Raw genomic sequence first — 22031 nt, forward strand, 5'->3', positions numbered from 1 at the left:
GTTTCCCCATCTGTGGAATAATACCCTCTTGGCAGGATTGTCGCAAAGATTGAAGACAATGTTTGTAATGCCCTTTGCGTGGTGTGTGGCTCATGGTAAGAGCTCAATAAATGTTAATTAAAAAAAAAAAGACAGTGAGGTTTGACTGGGTGCGCAGGGATGGAAAGGATCTTCCAGGTAGCCAGAAAGTAGAAATCCTCTGTTTTTTGTTCATTTTTCCCGTATCATATTATTGGAGAAACAGACCTGGGCTTCAGGCAATCTGACATTCTCAGTGTCTAAAATCACCCAGACTTTCCCAAGCAATGTGAAGGGGTGTGGGGAAGAGAGAGAGACAGAGGGAGAGGGAGAGGGAGAGGGAGAGGGAGAGGGAGAGGGAGAGGGAGAGGGAGAGGGAGAGGGAGAGGGAGAGGGAGAGGGAGAGGGAGAGGGAGAGGGAGAGGGAGAGGGAGAGGGAGAGGGAGAGGGAGAGGGAGAGAACCAGGAGATAGGCTGTTGTTCCTGCAATTCCCTCTCGTGCCCATTGATCTCCAGGCTTTGGTTCAGGGCCATCCAGGGAAGCTGTCTAACCCAGTTTTTCTGCTTTCCAGACACTCATCCAAGAGGAAGGATGGCCAGTGCCTTCTCTAAGTTGCTAACTGGCCGCAATGCTTCTCTGTTGTTTGCTACCTTGGGTACCAGTGCCCTGACCACTGGGTACCTGCTCAACCGGCAGAATGTGCGTGCTGAGGCCCGGGAACAGCACAAGCTATTCCCTGCAAGGTAAGTCCTCTTGGCTTTAAAATAACCCAAGTGCCAGGGAGAAGTATGCTTTCCGCTGCTGGACACTGCCTTGGAGGACAGCTGAGTGGTGAATACAAGGAGGTGTGGCATCGGCATTCCTGCCCAGAGCTTGCCGTCCGGTCGGATCGTGACAATGGTCACGGCTAACGTTTGTTGAGCACTTTTATGTGTGTGAGGCACTATATACGGAGCATCTATTTTATTCACCTTAGCATCCCTTTGAGATGAAACAGAGGCTTAGAAAAATGAAATAGCGCCCAAGTTCACACAACCAGCGCAGCCGAATGCAAACCCTGGGACACTGGTTGCAGACTCATGCCTCACTCCCTGCTACACTGCCTTCTGGAAAATGTGATGCTGCAGCGCTGATTTTAAGGATCAGCTTTAAGGACATTGCAGGTGGGCTGTGGAGGGATGGCTTGCAGATGGACGTGTTTTCTCAGCCCTTGGAACCTGGCCAGGACTGAGACAGCACACACCGGACAGAGCTGGAGTGCCGTGCTGACTCTAAGGGATGCCACACGGCAGGTGGGGACGGAGAGACGGGGAGAACCTGAGAGTTTCTCAGGGACACTTACCGGCTCCTGTGGGAATCGGGGTCTCTGAGGGAATTACTGGCTCCCACCATGCACCTCAGGAATTCCTGAGGCGAGATTGCCAGGTTGAGCCTGTGGTGGTCCCGAACCCCCTATTCTTCAACCAGTTCATGTCCCAGGGTTCATATCTCCATCTTCGCCATTTGATTTCTTTCTATGTATCATCCCAACAGATATTTACTGAATGCCTGTTTCAATAGCCAGACACTGTTCTCAACAAAGCAGAGAGTCACGGAGCTGGCATGGGAGAAAGAGGGTGGATAGATAACTGCATTTCTATGTAGTCCCACCTTTAGGGTTTTAGCGTCTTTGCCACCAGACCTAAGGGGCCAAAATGTGCCTGTTGTATTTTACCAAAACTTCTGGGTTAAAAAAAAGTCTGCATGTGATTTCAATTTATTTTCTAATTATTTTCACTCTGTCTTCTCTTTACGTGAACATGAGCCACAGCATGGGGCCGCTGAAGCCAGCATCATGGAACCCAGGTCCCTTCCTCTGGCAGTTCAGGGCCTTTTTTTTTAAAAAAAAACCTTGTTTACTTAAGTCATGACTCTTAGCCCAGTGTCCCTGTGCCTAGTGGCTAAAGAGAGCCTGGTGGAAGGCTGGGCAGACACAAAGCCCATTCTTAGGCCCCTTCCTCCAGGGGCTGCTCACTGAAAGCCTGTCCCCTCGGTGCACAGTGCCGACTACCCCGACCTGCGCAAGCACAACAACTGCATGGCCGAGTGCCTCACCCCCTCCATCTACGCCAAGCTCCGCAACAAGGTGACGCCCAAAGGCTACACCCTGGACCAGTGCATCCAGACTGGAGTGGACAACCCCGGCCACCCCTTCATAAAGACTGTGGGCATGGTCGCTGGTGACGAGGAGTCCTACGAGGTAAAGCTATCAGCTGTTGGTTCCCGAGTGAGGGGGAAGGGGAGGCTCTGGGTCCCAGGGTCCTTTTCTCTGTGGGGTCAGCTCTCTGCCGTCTCAGGCAAGGCTTCCTTACCGGGGAGCCAGCTTCGGCAGAGCACCTGGAATGCTTTCTGGAGTAAGGCGGTCTGCAGCTTCCCGGGGACAAGGCCTCCTTTGCTGTTGTTCTAGGAGACTCCCACAGAGGAATGAGTCACATGACACAGCTCTCTGAGACGGTCAGGGGCATGAGTTGGTACAGGGGAAAAAGTGAATAAAACAATTTAATTTACTTTATTGGTGATGTGTACTCACCCATCAGACATTAGATGACGTGTTAGTGGCCAGGCTTCACTGGGCTGGGAGGATGGTGTGGTCTGTCTTTAGCTTCAGAATTTCTCATTACACAGCCACGGTAGCCCAGACTCCTGAGGTCAGGACTCTCGGAGAGACCCCACGATCTCCGCTTTCTCATCCTCTGAGCGGAAGCACAGGCTGGTCTGCTGCTCGGGGACCACAGGGCAGCTTCTAGGCCTGGCAGATGTCTCCAGCCTGCCTCCCTGAGGCCCGCCCTCCTTGCACCTTCTGTTCCAGGGAGCAGAAGGCAGTTCCCTGGGAAGGGAGAAGGAGCCACCCTGAAGAAGCAGAACTAGCAGCTCCTTCACACACAGCAGTGCCCTGCTCTGGGCTCCCGGCATCCCAGACTAGAGCTAGCTCCCTGGACCCAACACCCCCACCCCCCACTTCCCGCAGCTCCCTAAGCCTGCCGGGTGCTCTGTGATGACTTCTCTTAAGGTTCTTTTACCTAAAGGTTGTTCCTGAAGTTTTTCGTTTTAAAAAAATAGATCTTGTGCGAGATATTTGGGGCTGGGAAGGCCCTCACAGCATGAGAGGGCCTTGCTCTGCGCTGAAGCTGTACACTTTTCTTCTGGGGCAGCCAGGTTTCCACGAACATATTATGTTGTTTAAACTCTAGAAACTGGCCTTCCCTTTTGACTATAGAACTGCTTAGCCTCTGCTCTAGCAGCAACTTTTATCCCATAAAGGGAAGAACTCCTGCAGAAACCTTCAAATTCTTAAACGCTAGATTTCCTCGTTCAGTTTGATGGCAGTGAGCTTGGCGGAGTCATTAGGGAGGCGGCCAATGACCGAGTCCTGCCTCAAGAGGCTTTGTCTGGTATAAGGTTATCATCATCGTTCGCACCATCACCACCATCACCATCACCATCACCATCAGCAGCAGCATTATTAACCTCTAAGCCACTCTCTCACGCATTAGCTGCACGGTAGTCTTTTAATAGTAGGGAACCAATTGAAGAAGAAACAGGAGCTTCTTTCCTCCTGCAGGTGTTTGCCGACCTTTTTGACCCTGTCATTAAACTCAGGCACAATGGCTACGACCCCAGGGTGATGAAGCACCCCACGGACCTGGATGCATCCAAGGTAGGCTGGGCCTCCTCTGACCCTCCTCTGAAGCTGGCGCTCCCTCCGGGGCCCTGGGTCATGACGATGCCCCTTAAAGTTCAGTGCACCTAGTACAGCGTGCCCCCGCCCCCCCCCCCCCCCCCCCCCCCCCCCCCGCCCCGCAGGTCAGGGAAGTCCCAAGTCCCTGTTTTCCTTGCCCAGCACCACTAGGTGGTGTGGCGGCTAACCTGAAGCCTTTCCTAAAGCAGTTCCTTTCTCGTAGCACACCCCACGGGGTGAGGATTCCAGGCGGCGCTGTGCAGACAGCTCTGCCTTCTCAGCGTCTCTAAAGCCCCTGCGCCCCCGCCCCACGCCCGGATTCCAGCACGTGTCCAGCATGTTAGCTGTGCAAACGTGGCCGGTGCCTGAGGGTCCTTCAGGGGACGCTGCCAGTCAGCGGGCCGGGGCCGGGGCCGGGGCCGGGGCCGGGGCCGGGGCCGGGGCCGGGGCAGGGCCGTGGTCCGAGCTGGCCGCGGTGACCGCGCTCCGCCCCGCAGGTTACCCACGGGATGTTCGACGAGCGCTACGTGCTGTCGTCCCGGGTGCGCACGGGCCGCAGCATCCGCGGGCTGAGCCTGCCGCCCGCCTGCAGCCGCGCCGAGCGCAGGGAGGTGGAGAACGTGGCCATCACGGCGCTGGAGGGCCTCAAGGGCGACCTGGCGGGCCGCTACTACAAGCTGTCCGAGATGACCGAGCAGGACCAGCAGCGGCTCATCGATGTGAGTGGCCCCCGCCCCACCCGGGGCGGCCTGGGGTGGGGCTGAGCCGAGCCCAAACCACGCAGGACGCGGTGCGGTCTCTCCCGGAGCTGAGGCCCCTGCCCTGGCTGGGAGCTGGCTGGGGCTTCAGCGTGTTCAGCATAGTGAAGATGAGGCCTTAGAACTTTAGGTCAAGCCAGGGAAACACTCGAAGGGTAAAATCTGCAGAGGAAGCTCCTACATGGATTTGGGGGTTGGGGGTCCGTGGGTGGAGATGAGTGGAGGATTCCTCTGTTTGTTGGTAAATAGAAACAATTGGGTGTGGAAACCCTTTGCCCCGAGGATGGTCTCCATTACCACCCCCAAAGAAAGTCGTGGAAACTGGGAAAACCTGGACGGGAAACTGTCCAGGCGGAGGCCGGCCCGACCGGCCTCCGGGATTCCCACTGCCTCCCCGCTCTCCACAGCTTCACTTGAACACCAGAGTAAACCCAAGCCTCTCACTCATTTCCCGCTCCGCAGCTGAAACAGGGTGGCAGTTTCAAAAGTAACTTTTAACTGAAGTCCAAGGAGCAGGAGAAACAATGTTATTTTGGAAGATGCAATGCTACCAAACATGCCTCATTTCTAAACCTGACAGGCAAGCTTCATGGTCTGTGGGCTCAGCCTCCTGGGCTCTGGAGCCATCAGGCCAGTCTGCCCCTTGTCCAGTTACAGAACAAGCCCTCCTGCACCTCCCGTAGCCACTTCTGGTTTCCAGCATAAGGGACACACTGTTTCGTGGGCAGCAACAGCCTACAGGCATGTCCTGGCTCACGTCTCAGACCTCTTCTACTCAGAGATTGAAGAGGAAAGACTTCTCTGCCACAGCCTCTTGATTTCTGACTTCAGTGTAGTAAAACCTGGATACATGGTTTCCATATTCATACTCTTACTGCACACACACAAAGAAAAATGTCAGTCACCTCACATTGATTTTGATATGTAGAGTAGCGTATTGTAGTTAAAGGCACAAACTTGGGAGTCATACAAGGCTAGGTTTGAACCTAGGTTCTGCCACCTCCTAGCTGTGTGATATTGGGTAGGTTCTCTTTCTGAATCTGTTTTTTTCACCTATAAAATAGAATGATTATACTTGTCTCATAGTGTTGTTGTGAGATGTTTTTAAATATGTTTTTATTGATTTCAGAGAGAGAGGAAGGGAGAGGGAGAGATAGATAGAAACATCCATGGTGAGAGAGTCATTGAGTGGCTGCCTCCTGCACACCCCCTGCTGGGGATCGAGCCCACAACCCCGGCATGTGCCCTGACTAGAATCGAACCGTGATCTCCTGGATCATAGGTGGATGCTCAACCACTGAGCCGTGCTGGCTGGGCCGTTGTTGTGAGATTAAGGAAATAAATTAAAAACACATAGCATAGAGCCCAGCACATAGTATTAAATTAATGGTGTCTATTTTTATTTATAGATCATTATTTTTCATTTCTAATACTTTTTAATGAAAGGAATGATAATAAATGAATCAATAATGTCAGAAATGTAGAGAATGGTGACTGTGTAGAACAGACTTTTCAGGATACCACCCCTTACTGCCCACTCTGCCATTGCACAGGGTTGGTGCTGGTGGGGTTTACACATTCCTTAGTGACAAAGTATTTCCCCCTAAGCTAAGACAGTGGGTTTTGACCTTAGCTGTACATTAGAATCACCTGAAAAGCTTTAAAAAATCCTGAGATCCAAGCCACACCTCATAGCAATTGCCAGGATCTCTGGGGCATGGGCATTAGTATTCTTTTTTAAGTTCCCAGGTTATTCTAGTGGGCAGCCAAGGCTGAGAACCACTGCCCGAGAGGCCTCAGCCACTATCAGTGAGTTGAAACTTGGACACCTGGCACTTGCAGTTGTGTCTGATCTCATCAGTTTCTCCTTTCTGCTTTGTCCCTTTTGGCCTGCAGGACCACTTTCTGTTTGATAAGCCAGTATCCCCTTTACTAACATGTGCTGGGATGGCCCGTGACTGGCCAGATGCCCGGGGAATCTGGTATGGACACAGCATTTCACATTTACAATGTGTGCAGAGGATCTCCTGCAGGTCGTCTGCTTGTCCTAACCCAAAGTTGCTGTGACGTGCACTTGACAGCATGCCCCGCTTGAGCCAAATGGAGAGAGTATTTAGAAACTGTGTGTGTGTGTGTGTGTACTTAAGTATTGTGATGTTTCTAAGATGTGTAGGAATGTTTGCTGGCTTGCATGAATTATGCATGAGAAAAAGACAATATTTTTTTTTAAGAAAAAATTAGCTTCATGTTATTTGACCTCACAGAGAATGTTTCATTAAAATAAAAGAGCAGAAAATGAAAAATAAATATTCAGGATCTAAGCAAAACCCTACAAGTAAGAATGGATATTGAGTGTACATATATTTTATCTTGGCCAACAGTTCTCAGCCCATTTTGATTCTTATACCTTGGTGGGATATTATGACACTACCTGAAAGAGATAAAAGTGTTCCTGAGCAGCTGCTCAGGAGGGTAGATAGGCAAGATCTATACAGCAAACATAGGCAAAATCTTCTGCACCCCACACACCCTAGGCCACAGGTAAAATCTCTGTGTGTGTGTTTTTAAGGACAAGATTTTGGTTGACTCTATTAGGAGACAAAATACTCTTATTGGTGTCAAAGTCAAATGTTATCATTGTTGGATTACTGTCAGCCTAGTGTGAGGAATGAGGGAGATTATATTCTTGTTGAGCAAACACATGGCATCTGTAAAGGCTGGAGTTGGCCTTCCCCTTCACTCTGTCATGGTAACAGGATCCCTAGTGCTTGTCCAGGCACAATGGAGAGATCAGGGCTACCTAGGAGATGAGGAAGGGGCGACGGAGCAATCACGCTGCAGAGGCGATGGGAATTTTCCTGTGTTGAAACAAATATAATTAATACTCAGCACCACGTTTCTCTCTTCATCAGGCATAATTATGACAAGACGTTTCTCATCTGGATTAATGAGGAAGACCACACCAGGGTAATCTCTATGGAAAAAGGAGGCAATATGAAAAGAGTCTTTGAGCGATTCTGTCGTGGACTAAAAGAAGTAAGATGTTAGAGATTTCTGAATATTCACTGAAATGAAATATTTTTATTTTTTATTCTTAAAAGAAGACTCTAGTGACTTCCAGGAAGAGGCTAATTTTTTTCTAGGGGCTGTGGCACACACACAGACTTCTCTGTGATGTGTGGGTTGTGCTGGATGAACGGGTGTCTGAGGACCCTGCCGTTTGTTCACTGTCGTAGGTAGAACGCTTAATCCAAGAGCGAGGCTGGGAGTTCATGTGGAACGAACGCCTCGGGTACATTCTCACCTGCCCTTCGAACCTCGGCACAGGACTGCGGGCTGGTGTCCATGTCAAGATCCCAAAGCTCAGCAAGGTAATGTTCTGTAGCTAGCGGCCCTGTTGGGTTCCTTCAGCATCAGCTCAGAGGCGACGGCTTTGTGGAGGGAGGAAATGTCACTGCCCAAATCTTACCCCTTACTTTCTGCACCTACAGCTGAGAATACTGAGAAAGGGTTAAGTTGACCACAAAAGACATTTATATCAGGACAGAAGTTTAAGGGGCTGTAAGAGTGGGCTGTGGCTTCACGAACAAGAAGTTTAACTTCTCCCTTATATAAAAAATCCCGATAGGTAGGCAGGCTGCTCTGCCCCTTGGGGATCTTTCCATCTCTTCCTCTGTCTCTCCTAGTGCAGAGGTTCTCAGACTTGAGACTGCATCACAGTCACCTGGAGGCTTGTAAAAACACAGATTTCTAGGCTCCCCTGCATAATTTGCATGTCTCCCAAGTTTCCAGGGGATGCTGCTGTTGTGGGTCAGGGAACTACGCTTGGAGGGCTGCTGCCTTAGGGCATTGTCCCCTTTGCATGGTAACTGTCAGGCACCAGTTGGAGCTTGTGGGAAGTGGGGAGAGCACACAGGTGTTTCTGTGGACAGGTTTCAGGTCTAGGCCTGGAAGTAGCACACATCACTCTGCTCAGACTTAGCAAGAACTTAGCCAGTGGCCACTTCCTCGGCTCCGCTGTGGGATGTGGAAGAGGAGCGGAAAAGGATTCTGATGGGCAGTTAGTAATTTCTGCCACAGCAAGTGAATCAAATATTTTAAAACAATTTTAGAACATATCAAAATTCCACTGCTAAAAAAATTATTTGATGTGATTTAACTTCATGGTTTTAATTATATCTGTGATAACTGTTATATAGATGAATAAAAATTCACCAAAGCTGGCATCCAGATGCAAGAAAAGTAGTATAGAAGTTAATAATAATAATATACTTGAAACCTAGGTAATTTTATTAACCAATGTCACCCCAATAAATTTAATAAAATTAAAAAAGTTAACAGTTCTGCAACCTTCTAGATGTGTGACCTTGGGCAAGTTAATTCCTGTGAGCCTTAGTTTCCTCATCTGTGAAATGGGGGTGAAAGCAATACCTACTTCATGGGGTTGTTGTAAGATTAAAAGTTCCAGCAGAGCCCTGGTACATAGGAAATATATGTCTAATAAACATTAACTGTATTATCTCTCATACTTCTTTTCTAAGTGAATGTGCCAATGACTGAATGGCTTCTGCCTTGACAACACTGTGTTCCCCTTTGTCCCAGGACCCGCGCTTTTCTAAGATCCTAGAGAACCTGAGGCTGCAGAAGCGCGGCACCGGCGGTGTGGACACTGCGGCAGTGGCAGACGTGTACGATATTTCCAACATAGACCGAATCGGGCGGTCAGAGGTAACACCTCTCTCACTGTCTGCACCTGAACTAACAACAGCAGCCTAAGAGCACGAGAGGTAGCCCGAGCAGCCTGACCTTAGAGCCCTGAGGCCCTCCCACGGAGTCCCGTCACCTTAGGTTCACTCTGTAGAGCAGCCTGACCTTAGAGCCCTGAGGCCCTCCCACAGAGTCCCATCACCTTAGGTTCACTCTGTAGAGCAGCCTGACCTTAGTCAGAGCCCTGAGGCCCTCCCACAGAGTCCCGTCACCTTAGGTTCACTCTGTAGTGCTGTCCTTCCACGAGAAGCAACGGCCCAAAGGTGAGTACAGTGTGGGCTGGGAACCACGGCAAGCAGCCGATTCCCAGCGGGACCGTGGTCGCCAGCAGGGCCCTGGGAGCTGTTCCAGGTCTGCAGCAGCAGGCGCTCTGTTATGCGGCAGGAAGCAGTGCTTGGTCGCTGTGAAGTCAGAGAACACAGTAGCTCTCTCTCTGACGGTGACAGAATAGTGGCATTATCTCGATTCTGAATTTCCTGCGGTGAACGCCACATACTGTCATCCTCACTTAGGCATTTTAAGATACTTGATACTTTCTGAATTAGTGTTTTTGAGGCTAAAGATGTGAAGTATGCACTAGGTACACATAAGATTATTCTCATAAAATAATCATCCTTGGGATTCTGTGAGGACATAGGGTGAAGAGGGTTCATAGCTATGTGCTGGCCCGGAGCGGGCGAGAGGTGATGCGTGGAGCATGCTTAGGAACATGCAGCTGAGTGCCAGGCCAGCACGGACCTCAGTGCAGTGCACAGCTTACCTGGGTGTGGCCCCATCGAATGTGTCATGCCCCCCATTAGTCAAAGCCTCTTCTTATTTCATACGCCTCTTAATAACTCAGTGGCTGGCTATTCAACCTGGGGGTTATCGGTGCTCTCTTCTCCTTGGCCAGCTTCTGAATATTTCATTGCTTGTTGGTATCCCTACCAGTAAACTGAGGGAAAGAAAGGAGAAAATACTCAAAACAATTTAATCAGCCTGTGTGCCACCAGCTCTGGTAAAGTGCTTAAGGAAGAAGCAGTTAAAAATGCCACAACTTTTGAAAGTTGCTGAATAATATGTGGTGTAGTAAATAAAGAAAATCTGGGCCTACCCCTACCTGCCTCTAATAGTAACTGGATTTTTATTAATGGAAAGTAAGGTAGTCATTGCTTTGAAAAAAATTTTTATGTCTAACTTAATAGGTGATCATTATAAAAGCTAGAAAAATGCCTAAAAGTATTAAAATTTAACCAAAAAAACCCTGAGATAACCATTGTGAACATTATTCTGAATTGCCTTCCATTCTTACAATTACTCAAAAGGAGGCTTTTTTTTTTTTACAAAAATTGGTATTATAATATATATTTGATATTATAACACAGCTTTTCCCCAGTGTATTATATCGTGAACATTTTCCTGTATTATTCTTCAAAAACATGGTAACAGTCTATTAAAGACAGTCCATTATCTATTTAATATCTCCCTGATTATTTGATGTTTTGTTCGACCATTTCTATACATAGGACTATTGACACTCTCTTTACATAACCCTTATTGAAACTCTGATTATTTAGTTAGGATAAATTCCTAGGAAAGTAATTCCTGGGTTAAAGATGAGGGGTCCTTGTAACCAAGTTTCCTATCAGTTTTATACCAAGATAGGGTCCCACTGGCAATGAAGGAGAGATAACATCTCACCACACACTCTTCAACACTGGGGTCAGTTGGATGAGTAGAAAATGTGTTTCTTAGCTCAGTAATGACTAACTTTGTGACCCAACCCTCTCGCAGAGCCTCAGTTTATTTTATGCATAAAAAGAGGTGGGCAGGGGACTGGACTCCCTCATGCCTAAGGTATGTTCAGATGTAATACTTGACAATCCCTCCCATCCTTGCTTTTATTCTTGAGTTATATTATGTATTTTAGTGCTGTCTGGAGTTAACCAATTGCTTACTACCTTAGTTTAGGTCTCTACAGGAACAGTGCAAGTAATTTGTTAGGGAGGTGACCCCAGGAAAAAATTCCTATGTAGATGTGCTCTAATTTTTTGAAAAATCAATATTTGTAAACCAAAGTACTAACATTTTTCAAAAATTAGACATTTTAAGTTTATCTTAATATAATTCACAGTTTCTTTTAAATAGCACACTTGTCTGGTATAGTGAAAACATGATTTAATTGCCAAACATTTGATTTTAAACCATTTCTCAGAAAGACATTTGCTATGTAAATTCTAATATCTGAACTACAGGATATTCAGTGCTTGGATAGCCCAGTGAGAGGCCAGAATTCAGATCCAGGCCAAAGAACAGAAGGGTGTCATTGTGTAGTTTTACTTTTAGACAAACTGTTATTTTACAGCTGAGACTGATGGGGGGAAATGTGTCTGAGATGCAAACTGATGGTTTTCATATATAAAAAATGTTCTCACACACAAAGCAGCAACCCTATCTTAATTAAAGAAAGATCAAGAGAAACCCTGTCAAATATCTCTGCTTCTCATCTCTGACAGCGACCACCAGGCATGTCTCCTCCCACAACACTGTAGGGAAATAATGAGAAGGAAGAACTGGTTATCAAGTGTATCTAATGTGGCAAGTTCTCACTGTCCCGGTGTTGTTCCTATTGATTAGTGCATTGCTTCTGTCTTCTATGGAAATTGATCATTCATCTTTTTCACTATCAAAGGTTGAGCTTGTTCAGATAGTCATCGATGGAGTCAATTACTTGGTGGATTGTGAGAAGAGGCTGGAGAGAGGTCAAGATATTAAGGTGCCACCGCCTTTGCCTCAGTTTGGCAAAAAGTGAACTTTCCCCTTCCCAATTTATAAATAATATGTCTGCTGGTATAACAGACATAAATATATTTCTACTCTGAGAGTTTTTGTAGACTTGGGAAAATGTAATATTGTATGTCCTGTCTATCTTTAGAATAAAACTCTCCTTAATTGCTTTGGTTTCTCTGATTTTTTTTTTTTTTTTTTTAATGTTACTAAGAAGGGCAAATAACATCCAATTACAAGAGCAGGAAACAAAAAATATTTTAAGGTAATGATAAAAATAATATTTGTAAGGCTACTTATATACAAATCTAGAAACCCTCCAACTATCTAGGTGCTACTATACTCAGTCAACCTTTTAACACATCCCTATGGACACCATTGGAAAACAGTGAACTAATATAGTCATTCTCTGGCAAATAGAGCAAGAGGGATTGAGTTCTCTTGAAAGTATTCATTTCTCTTGAAAGAGGCTATTTATTCTGGGCTTGCTCTAACAAGGGAGTCAGCAACCATTACTTGAATTTGGCAGAAACTCCAAGACAGACATAGGAAAGCTTTATGGTGAAAAAAAGGAAAGGCTTCAAGTGTGCTCTGAGTGGGGTTGTAGGCCCGGGGAAACTGGAGGCAGGCTCACTAGAAGCAGGGTGTCCTATGGAATTGCTTTGGGGAGCATATTCGACATTCTCTGATTGGTCCTAAGTTGGAAGCAGGGGCAAAAATTGGGGAAGCTGGCAGTCAATGACCAAGTCCAATCTCTGGGCTGACTGCTACAGAAACTGTGGTTGACTTTCTGAACTGATTGCTGCAGAAGTTGAAGGTCAGAATTCTGTTATCATGTATGGCCTGACCACTGTCAGTTTATATATTCAGTCTCCAAAAGCAATCTAAAATTTGATGCCTGAAATACTGAAAATGTGTTTAGTATGATTTGAAAGCTGATTTCTTCCCTCAGCATGCAGACCCTCACCTTATCTCAAATCTTGTTATTCTTTGCCATTCAGCCTGTGATGTCTGTAACCCGAAGGGGTGTGATAGAAGAGGTGGGAGCAACTAATCCTGTAACAAGTTATGAAATCACTTCACACAAAAGAACAATATTGTTAGCTTGAATAACAGAAATAAGATCAAGTTCTGAATTCTGTGAGTACGCACAATAGGTGTGCCAGTTAAAATAAATCTGTGCTGTAATGAAAGCATTTGTCTTCCCTCCTGCTATCTTGAAAATAATAAGGTATAAAAAGAATATACTTGTGCTGGTGCTAATAGGCAGCATACTAACTTGTGAGTGACATTGATGTGTGGTAGAAATTTAGAAGAGGAAGACACACCCAATATAATTCAGGACATCATGCTAAAAACCCCGGCTGGGATGGCGTGAAGGGGTGTTTGACAACCAATCCCTAGGGATAAAAGAGAGATCAGGACCTTAGCCCGGCATTATGAGGACAGAGGGTGTCAGAGCCAACCACACTGACTCGACAGCCATATTGCTTGGGTACAAGTCCCAATTCTCCCACTGAGTGACATTATTCAGTCTCTGGGTTCCTCAGTTACCTTTGTATAAAAATGCCTTTCTCATGGGTTGCTGGGCGGATCAACGTAGCTAATATTTGTAAAGTTCCACACATTGTAAGTACTATGTAAGGGTTTGCTGAATAAATAATAAAACAGAGGAATATTATAATATTAAAATGTATCTCTCAATATCCCTTAAAACTACCTTTTAGGGCAAACTAACATACCTGATGGTCCCTTTTCTGAAAGGTCTTACTCATAAAAGTGGTGAAGGAAGGCAAATTCATACAACTAAAGAAAATAAGCATAAATAAGCTGAAGAAACTAGAGAGAGACATGTATCAACATTTTGTATATTTTTTAGAAGCTGAAAAACAAGCATTGGCATAAAAATATACATGGCTTCTGATATAAAAAGCAAGACTTGTCATCTATATCACAATATCCCAAGTGACGTTAAAAATATCATGTACAACAAGAATTAACTGAATATCTAAGGTACAGTGCTAATATCTCTCCTTTTTTGTTGCATTTTTATATAATTCATTTCCCATCTCAGACATTAGATCTACTCATCAATAACTACACCAGCATTTGCCTTCACTGTTGGCTTGAATGATGACTGCTGGTACTTAATTTTTACATTGTTTTATCCACATTTGAAACTCTTGATTCGTGGGGCTGTTGGACCTTCATTGTATTACCAGAAATGTACTCATGTGAGACTTTACTCTTTAAGATATTCATAACTAAAGACAGTCATTTAAACCAAGTCTAAAATGGATTCCTAAACACTCAATCTGGCACCTCACTTTCTGTTGAAATCTTCCATAGTCCTCAAATATCCTTCCTTGACTGCTCTTCAGACAATTTTCAGATCATGTAATAGCACTTAAATTGGATACAAGAATATTCTTTTTCCTCAAGCTCTGCCAAGCATTTGAATGATATGGCTCTGTTTGCAGAAATTGTGGTAAGTTATACTTTTACACAGAAATAAGCACACTGGCAGTGTTACAGTGAAAATAAAAATGTTTTATGTGAAAGATGAGTCAACTGGACAAGATAAGACTTTTAACTATTAATTGAAGTTCTAATCTAATGGCATATCTTTTAGCCAACGTAGTCATAAGTATGCAAATAGTTCCTATTTACTAAGATCTAGTTCACCCTATATTTAAGAAGCGGGGCTTCCGATCAAGGCGGTGGTGTAGGTAAATGTGGTAAACACATCCTCCCTCAACCACATCAAAAATACAACTAAGCTACAGAATAACCATCATTCACAACTGCCTGAAATCTAGATGAACAGAAGTCCTACAACAAAGGATATAAAGAAGCCTGGTAGGAGGGGTGGAGATGTGGAACAGGCTGGTCCCATACCTGCGAGTGGTGGAAAAAAATTAGCAGGTATCTTGGTTGCAGAGGTTCCCCCTGAGGAGTGAGGGGTCCAGCCCCACACCAGGCCCCCCAGCCAGGTTTCGAGGGCCAGGAGGAAAAGCCCCCATAACTTCTGGCTATGCAAACCACGAGAGATTGGGGCTGAGTGAGACGGAGGGATGCTGGAGTCCCAGGCCGTTCATGGATTTATTCGGACTCTCTGAGTTCCAGCACGGGGCAGAGCTCAAAAGGCACCTGGGACATGGGAAGGAACTGAACTGTCTGGCATCAGGATGAGAGCTGGAGGGGCAGCTTTGTCCCAGACAGAAGTGCTGGCAGGGGCCATGGTTCCTTTTCTGAGTCCTTCCCCCACAGAGCCAGCAGGTGGCACTATATCTGAGTATCTATCAACCTGGCTAACTGTTCACCGGCCCAGGTAGGACCCCGCCCCACAAATTTGTAGACCTACTCAAGCTGTTTTCAGTGGTTTTTCCATACAAATTATTTGTCTTGGCTCATGCTTCAGACTTTCCCAAAATCTCTCAAACAAGCAGCATCTAGCCTTGCGTGTCCTACCTCTTGCTAAATGACCCCTGGCCTGGCACTTGTGGCAGCTGGTGTTTGTTCACAGCTTGGCCTCTCCCAGGCACTTCCAAGCCTGGCATAAATAGCAGCTATCTACAGATCACTTTATAGCTCGTGCCAGGTGGACCCAGGCAGAACACAGTTGGCAGCTAACCTTGGCCTATGCCTCCTGGGAGGCCCCAGAGCTAGTGTACCCTGTGGACAGCTTCAGACCACGTCAAAGCACCATCCAACCACCTCCACAAGTGACACTCAAGGTGCAGACTCAGCAGGCACCAGAGCCCTGTTGAAGTAAGCCCTGCTCTGTGGGGTTAGCACCTGCACAGCTGATGCTCCATGGTGGTGACAGCCAGTCCTTGCAGCTGATCGGCCTGGGGGTAAATCCCTCCCATTGACATGTCAACAGCAATCAAGACTCAACTACAATAGGAGGCTGTATACAGCCCACACAGGGGGTGCACCTATAGTGCCCAGCTCAGGTGAACAGGAGGCTGAGCCACTGGACCCTAGAGGACACCTACTACACAAGGCCACTCCACCAAGCCTGGGAGACGTAGCAGCTCTACCTAATACATTGAAACAAACATAGGGAGGCAGCCAAAATGAGGAGACAAACATGTCCCAAATGAAAGAGCAGAACAAAACTCCAAAAAACTAAACGATAGTTCTTAATAGAGACAAATCATCTACTAATTGCAGAAAGAAGTTATTAAAATACTAGTTATAAGGATGCTCAATGAACTTAGGGGAAGAGTTGATAAAGTTAAGAGGGGATTTCAAGAGCATAAGAAAGGACATGGAAACCACAAAAAAGAACCAGTCATAAATGAAGGCTACACTAACTGAAATGAAGAATAATTTACAGGGAGTCGACAGTAGAGTAGAGGAAGCCAAGAATCAAAACAGCACTTTGGAACTTAAGGAAGCAAAAACACCAGATCAGAACAGCAAGAGAAAACAAAGGAGTAAAAACAATGAGGACAGTGTAAGGAGCCTCTGGGACCATCTTTCTACATTAGAAATATTTATTCTTTTTTCTCATATTTGTAAAGAACTATATAGGGGCTTACAATTTTATTGGGGAACAAGTGACAGAGAACCTCAAAAACCTCAATTTTTTTTTTTTTTTTTTTTTAAAAAGGCAAGTAAAACTGCCATCTGAGATTTAAACTAGAAAAGTCTGCACATAATGGAGATGAGCCATCTGTAAGGCTAAAACCAAAGGATTGCCTGGGATCTAAGACTAACATTAAGAACTGCAAGACTTTAATCAGATGATTCAGAAAGGGAAGATGAGTTACATTTTACCCTTCCTGTAAAGAACCTACGGGAAGAGAAGGCAAAGGGTTATCATGGAACCTAGAAAAGGAGGGTGGAGGGATCACTTCTGGTGGACAGGCCTTTTGCTTCATTGGAGAAGGCCCTACCCAGTTGCTACTAACATTCAACTCCTTGTTTGTTCCTATGGTGGGTCTAAGGCATCTGACCTTCTTGTTTTGGGCTCCTATGTCCAACAGGTCACATAGCCTAGTGCTGAAAATATCCATGACAGAGGTCAAGGGTTAAAGAGGTGCACCATAATTAATCATGTATTCATTCTGTAAGCATAAACCTACATTTGACAATGAGTAAATCTAGTTTGAGAGATGTAATTATGGAATTGTAAAGGCAGGACTTAAGAAGAGGGTTTTTAAAAATTAGTTTTATGAAACTTAGAGTTATAGTGGAAATGCAATGGGCTGAGAGTTTATTTTTTTGTTTTTAATATGTCTTTCTTGATTTCAGAGAGGAAGGGAGAGGGAGAGAGATAGAAAGATCAATGATGAGAGAGTCATTGATTGGCTGCCTCCTGAACAACCCTGCTGGGGATGGAGCCCTCAACCCAGGCATGTGCCCTAATAGGGATCCTAGGTGGATGCTCAACTGCTGAGCCACAGGGCTAGTTTTAACATATACATCAGTCTCCTTACTTTTTCAGAGTATACTTGACTCATGTGGGCTATTTCTATATTCAATCCAAAGAGTTGGAGAAGAAATGTTATATTTTGGCATCTCTACAAAATCTTTGTTTGCACAAAACTCAATTGTTAGTATAAGAGCAGCTCTTAAAATAGAAATGTCTTTTAAATAATGTAGGTGAGGCTAAAAAGGAAGACCTTGGGATCCTGGAATGTAAAAGCTGTGCTACAGACATGCAGAGAATAGCTGTAAAGAGAGACATGCAATTTGCGATCACTCCGCAGACATGGCCTGAATTACTTGGAACTCATCAGCACTGATGAGGCACTAACTGCATTCAGGTGCACTTCAATCAGAGCTAGATTATACCATTAAAATTAATGAAGCACTAGAAGACTTTAATGAGTAAAAGAGGGTTGGTTTTAAAGTCTTTTATGCATTTTACTCATTGACAACAATTTGCTTGACGCTGCAGTCATCTCTCTCTCTAGTAGACAGGTAAAAAGTTTTGGTTATTAAAGGTTTTAAGTAACACATAATATTCAACACATCTCTTCAACTTTTACTTAAATGGCCTAATGGTTTAATTAAAACAGGGATCAATTTATCTATCTTTTGCCACCCTGTTTGTTTCTTAAATAGAAACTAAACAGTTGTTCTCTCTCAGATCCCAAGTTTTCTCATTACACTGCTGATATGTCAATTTCCCCTCTTTTAAGCTGCTAGCACACTCAAAGCCAATAAGGCCATTTTTTACTCGTTTCTTGGAATATATTCATCATGAGTGTGTGTGGGGAGGAATCCAATCACCTCCAAACAGGGCTTTACTCTAAGATTCAGAATATGAAACTGGGAAGGAAAGAAGAATATTTGCCAGGTGTGTGTTTTCATATTAACCTAGCAAATAAGAGAATGAACACAGTAGTCCCCCCTTATATCTGGGGAATACATTCCAAGACCCCCAGTGGATGCCTGAAACTGTAGACAGTATTGAACCCTACATATGCTGTTTCTTCCTATACATACATATTTATAATAAAGTCTGACTTATAAGTTAGGCACAGTGAGAGGTTAATAGCAATAACTAATAAAACAGAACACTTATAATATACTGAAGTAAAAGTTTATGTGAATGTGGTCACGTTTCAGGGGACCCCTTCCTGAAGTCTTCATATGAGCTCAATGCTTTCTGGTGCAACACGCTGCCAACAATCTGAACACGTTTTTTATTCATGTCTCCCACCCACAAATTTAATGCCTTTCCATCTTATCACGCACTATGGCCAACAGCAAAACTAGCACGAATTTCTCTTTTGTCCTTCATAATTTCAGACTGAAGATTTGCTCTTAATGTAGGTTTTAACAACCTTAGTATACAGTTTGTTTCTTTTATTAAGTCACAAATGTTCACCTTTTCACTTAAAGAAAGCACTTTATGGCTTCTCTTTGGCATATCTGAATTGCCAGCATCTGCTGGGGTCCAGCCCCAGCGGGTCCAGGGTACCCAAAGGTGTGGACAGCGTTGGCGAAGAATGAAGGAAGGAAACGGAGACAGCATTCAGAGCATCAGGAGAATCAGCTTCCTTTTTATTGCCTTGTTACAACTGTATTTATACTATTTGATTTTGTTGCTGGTTAAACAACATGACATGCTATGTTCCAGTTTTGGCCTTTCACAGTTAATGAATATACCTTCTTATCTGATCTTTTAAAGAATTTACATCTGTTTAGGTATGTTAATTTTTGTCTTACCTACTGTTTTATTTATTTTTTGAAGTTACTATTTTATTGCTCTACCACATAGCTAAAAGGAGAATAACTAAGCCAGCTTTTCTTATGTTAAGGTTATTCAAGTCCTAAGTATGGGTTCTGTAGCTTGTGCGTGATTGTTTTTTAGGTTTGGTGACTGACCGCCTGTCTGGCACCTAGCCTTAGTCTCTCCCCTTACATTCCCTGCAGCTGTCCATCCTCATTATAATATTCTGTGTATGATTATTCTGTGTATGATAAGGGCTCAGGTGTAGATTGAAATAATTTCTTTCCCAGATTGCTCTTTCCTTGTGGGGATTCCCAGAGTTTTCCATTAATATAAACATCCCCCAGTAATAAAATCCTCACTGGGAACTCACTGGTGGACTACCTGTGGATTGCCCTGCTCCAGCGAGTCAGCAGGGGCCCCAACCCAGGCCTTTTCCCTGGTGGGGAACTTCCTGTGTAATGGGCCTAACAAGTCCTAAACTTTCTGCTGACAGTCTGAGTTCCTCATAAGCGGCACAAGATTTTCCCGTACTCCTTGGGGCTTTTACTGAATCATTCATTGTCTTTTCCAATCCCATCTGACTGCCCTGCTAGGGAAAAGTTTCCAGCTAGGGCAATGCCCTTTTCTGCTTCAGTGACTCGAGTAAGGACACAGAGCATTAGAAAGAGGAACAAGCATGGGAAGAGCGATATGCCATACACCAAGTCCCATGGAGCACTGTCTGTGCAAATGTCTCCTCCTTGAAGGACCATGTCAAGCAGCAAGGATGGAACGGCTTCTGGCAAGCATCGCTACTCTTATAGTCAATTAGATAACCAAGACGGCTACTGAGTAACTAATGTGCAGGTATTGTCTAGACTCTAGAGGGTGACAAAGGGGTGATGCACATCCCACACAGGTTGGTGAGAGAGTTCACAATACTCAGAATGTTGTGCAATTTAAAACTCATGTATTGTTTATTAAATTTATTTCTGGAATTTCCCATTTAATATTTTCTGACCAAGGTTGACTGCGAGTAATTGAAACTGTGGAGAGCAAAACCCAAGATGGAGGGAACACTGTATTAGGTAATCACAGGAAGGTTACATGATCAGTAGTCTGAGCACAGCAAAAGGATGAGACATTTTAAATTGTCCAGTTTTGACATATTTAATTTCAGTTAATCTCTCTGTATCTTAGTTTTCCCCAGGTATAAACAAGTATTACTGTTCACAAGTATGAATATATGATGAGTATTACCATTCATAACTATTCAGGAAGCTATAGATCATAAGATTGCTTAATAAATATGGTTACTATTTTTAAAAGCTCTGTGCTCCACAAATAGCACTTTCTAAACTCAAGTTGAGAAATGATTTTGTGCCCAGCTGGCATGGTTCAGAGATTGAGCATCAACCTATGATCCAGGAGATCCCGGTCACATCCCCGGTCAGGACACATGCCAGGGCTGCAGGCTCGATCCCCAGCAGGAGGCATGCAGGAGGCAGCCGATCAATGACTCTCTCATCATTGATGTTTCTATCTCTCTCCCTCTCCCTTCCTCTCTCTGAATTCAATAAAGATATATTTAAAAAAAAGAAAAGATTTTGCAGTAAGAGAGGGAAATTATACATTGATAACATGTATAATTCTTAAATTGAAGAACAGCTTCTTAAATAGTAAATATTTAAAAGTGAGCTTTAAGAAAATCAAGATAAAAATACTACTTGTAAAAACCTTAGAGATCAGTTTTTCTATTTTTAAAATTGTAGTAAACATACATAAAATTTACCATTTTAACAATTTTAAGTGTGCAGTTCAGCGGCACTAAGCACACTTACACTGCTGTGTAACCATGACCACCATCCTAAATATATATTTAAAACAAATGCCCAATACAGGAATAGCAGCAATGCATATAGACTGAAGACTGTACGTTAAGATCATTTCCTGGTTCATAAATGTTTCTTAAAATATTGTGGAAACTCTTTCCCAAGATCATTCATTTTCTATGCCATACTTTTTGTAAGGCTACTTTTCCCCTCCTTAGTCATTATTATTTTTACCCCAGAGAGTTATAGGTAGATGATTCTTATAATAGTTAATAAATCTGTACTAAACATTTCGGTGGCTTGGGGATGAGCTTAAATTCATCTTTCTCTCTTAAAATGTGTATGTATGTGCACATGCCTCATTTACCCAAAGCATTTCAGCTCACCGGATAGGATGGTTAGATTATCTCTTTTTTAATTGACTCCTGCCAATCACCTCCCTTATCCTTATCTCTATCGCCAGCTGTCTGCAACAAATTCTACTGTGAAGGCTCTCTCTCAGGAAGAATGAATTTACCTGTAATCTGTACTACAGTGTAATTCCTTCACTTATCACCTTACTAGTGGTTTATCAGTCTGGAGGTCTTACCCTTGCAGGCTATTGGCTGCTTAAAGGCAAGGACTCTTGTCATTTTTATGTATCTAGTACTTAGCAAGGTACTGGGAAACAGTAAATACCAAAAAAATGCCTTTTCCTCACCTACTCCATTTTGTAGAATTCCACTGATAACTACAGACATCCCAATCTTCTGTCTGAGGGAACAGTCTAAGGCCCACATCAGGTAGCATTTCCTCAGACATGAGGAGAAGGGAGGAAGGACTCATTTCAGAGATGAGAGCTTGCAAATCTTAGCACTTACATGTAATTTAGCTTTAAGTATTCATTTGAAGCACTTGACACTCTAACCACTAAAAAACATGATTAGGAACTTGAACTTGAGAGACAAACCAGAAGAGGGCGAGATGAACGTAAGGCCATACAATTTTTGTGATT

The 22031-nt window shown here is 44.4% G+C and overlaps 1 protein-coding gene across 1 annotated transcript; it reads left to right on the forward strand.

Annotated features, from left to right (window-relative positions):
• The first annotated feature begins 595 nt into the window (after positions 1 to 595).
• On the forward strand, positions 596 to 12060 carry CKMT2 (creatine kinase, mitochondrial 2). The gene is made up of 9 exons (XM_087815079.1): positions 596 to 762; positions 2060 to 2258; positions 3621 to 3716; positions 4235 to 4456; positions 6392 to 6477; positions 7408 to 7531; positions 7732 to 7866; positions 9098 to 9223; positions 11934 to 12060. The coding sequence occupies exons 1-9, from the start codon at positions 611 to 613 to the stop codon at positions 12051 to 12053; spliced, it is 1260 nt and encodes a 419-aa protein (XP_087671205.1). The 5' UTR covers positions 596 to 610; the 3' UTR covers positions 12054 to 12060.
• Positions 12061 to 22031: the final 9971 nt, after the last annotated feature.

This window comes from Miniopterus natalensis, chromosome 3, assembly GCF_054644295.1.
Source record: "Miniopterus natalensis isolate mMinNat1 chromosome 3, mMinNat1.hap1, whole genome shotgun sequence".
Lineage (NCBI taxonomy): Eukaryota > Metazoa > Chordata > Mammalia > Chiroptera > Miniopteridae > Miniopterus > Miniopterus natalensis.

Excerpts from the sequence above, each read along its gene's own strand:
- CKMT2 (XM_087815079.1), top strand. The coding sequence starts at position 611 with ATGGCCAGTGCCTTCTCTAAGTTGCTAACTGGCCGCAATGCTTCTCTG. Across the intron at positions 2,259-3,620 it reads GTGACGAGGAGTCCTACGAG|GTGTTTGCCGACCTTTTTGA; the intron begins GTAAAGCTATCA and ends TTCCTCCTGCAG. Across the intron at positions 6,478-7,407 it reads CCAGATGCCCGGGGAATCTG|GCATAATTATGACAAGACGT; the intron begins GTATGGACACAG and ends TCTCTTCATCAG.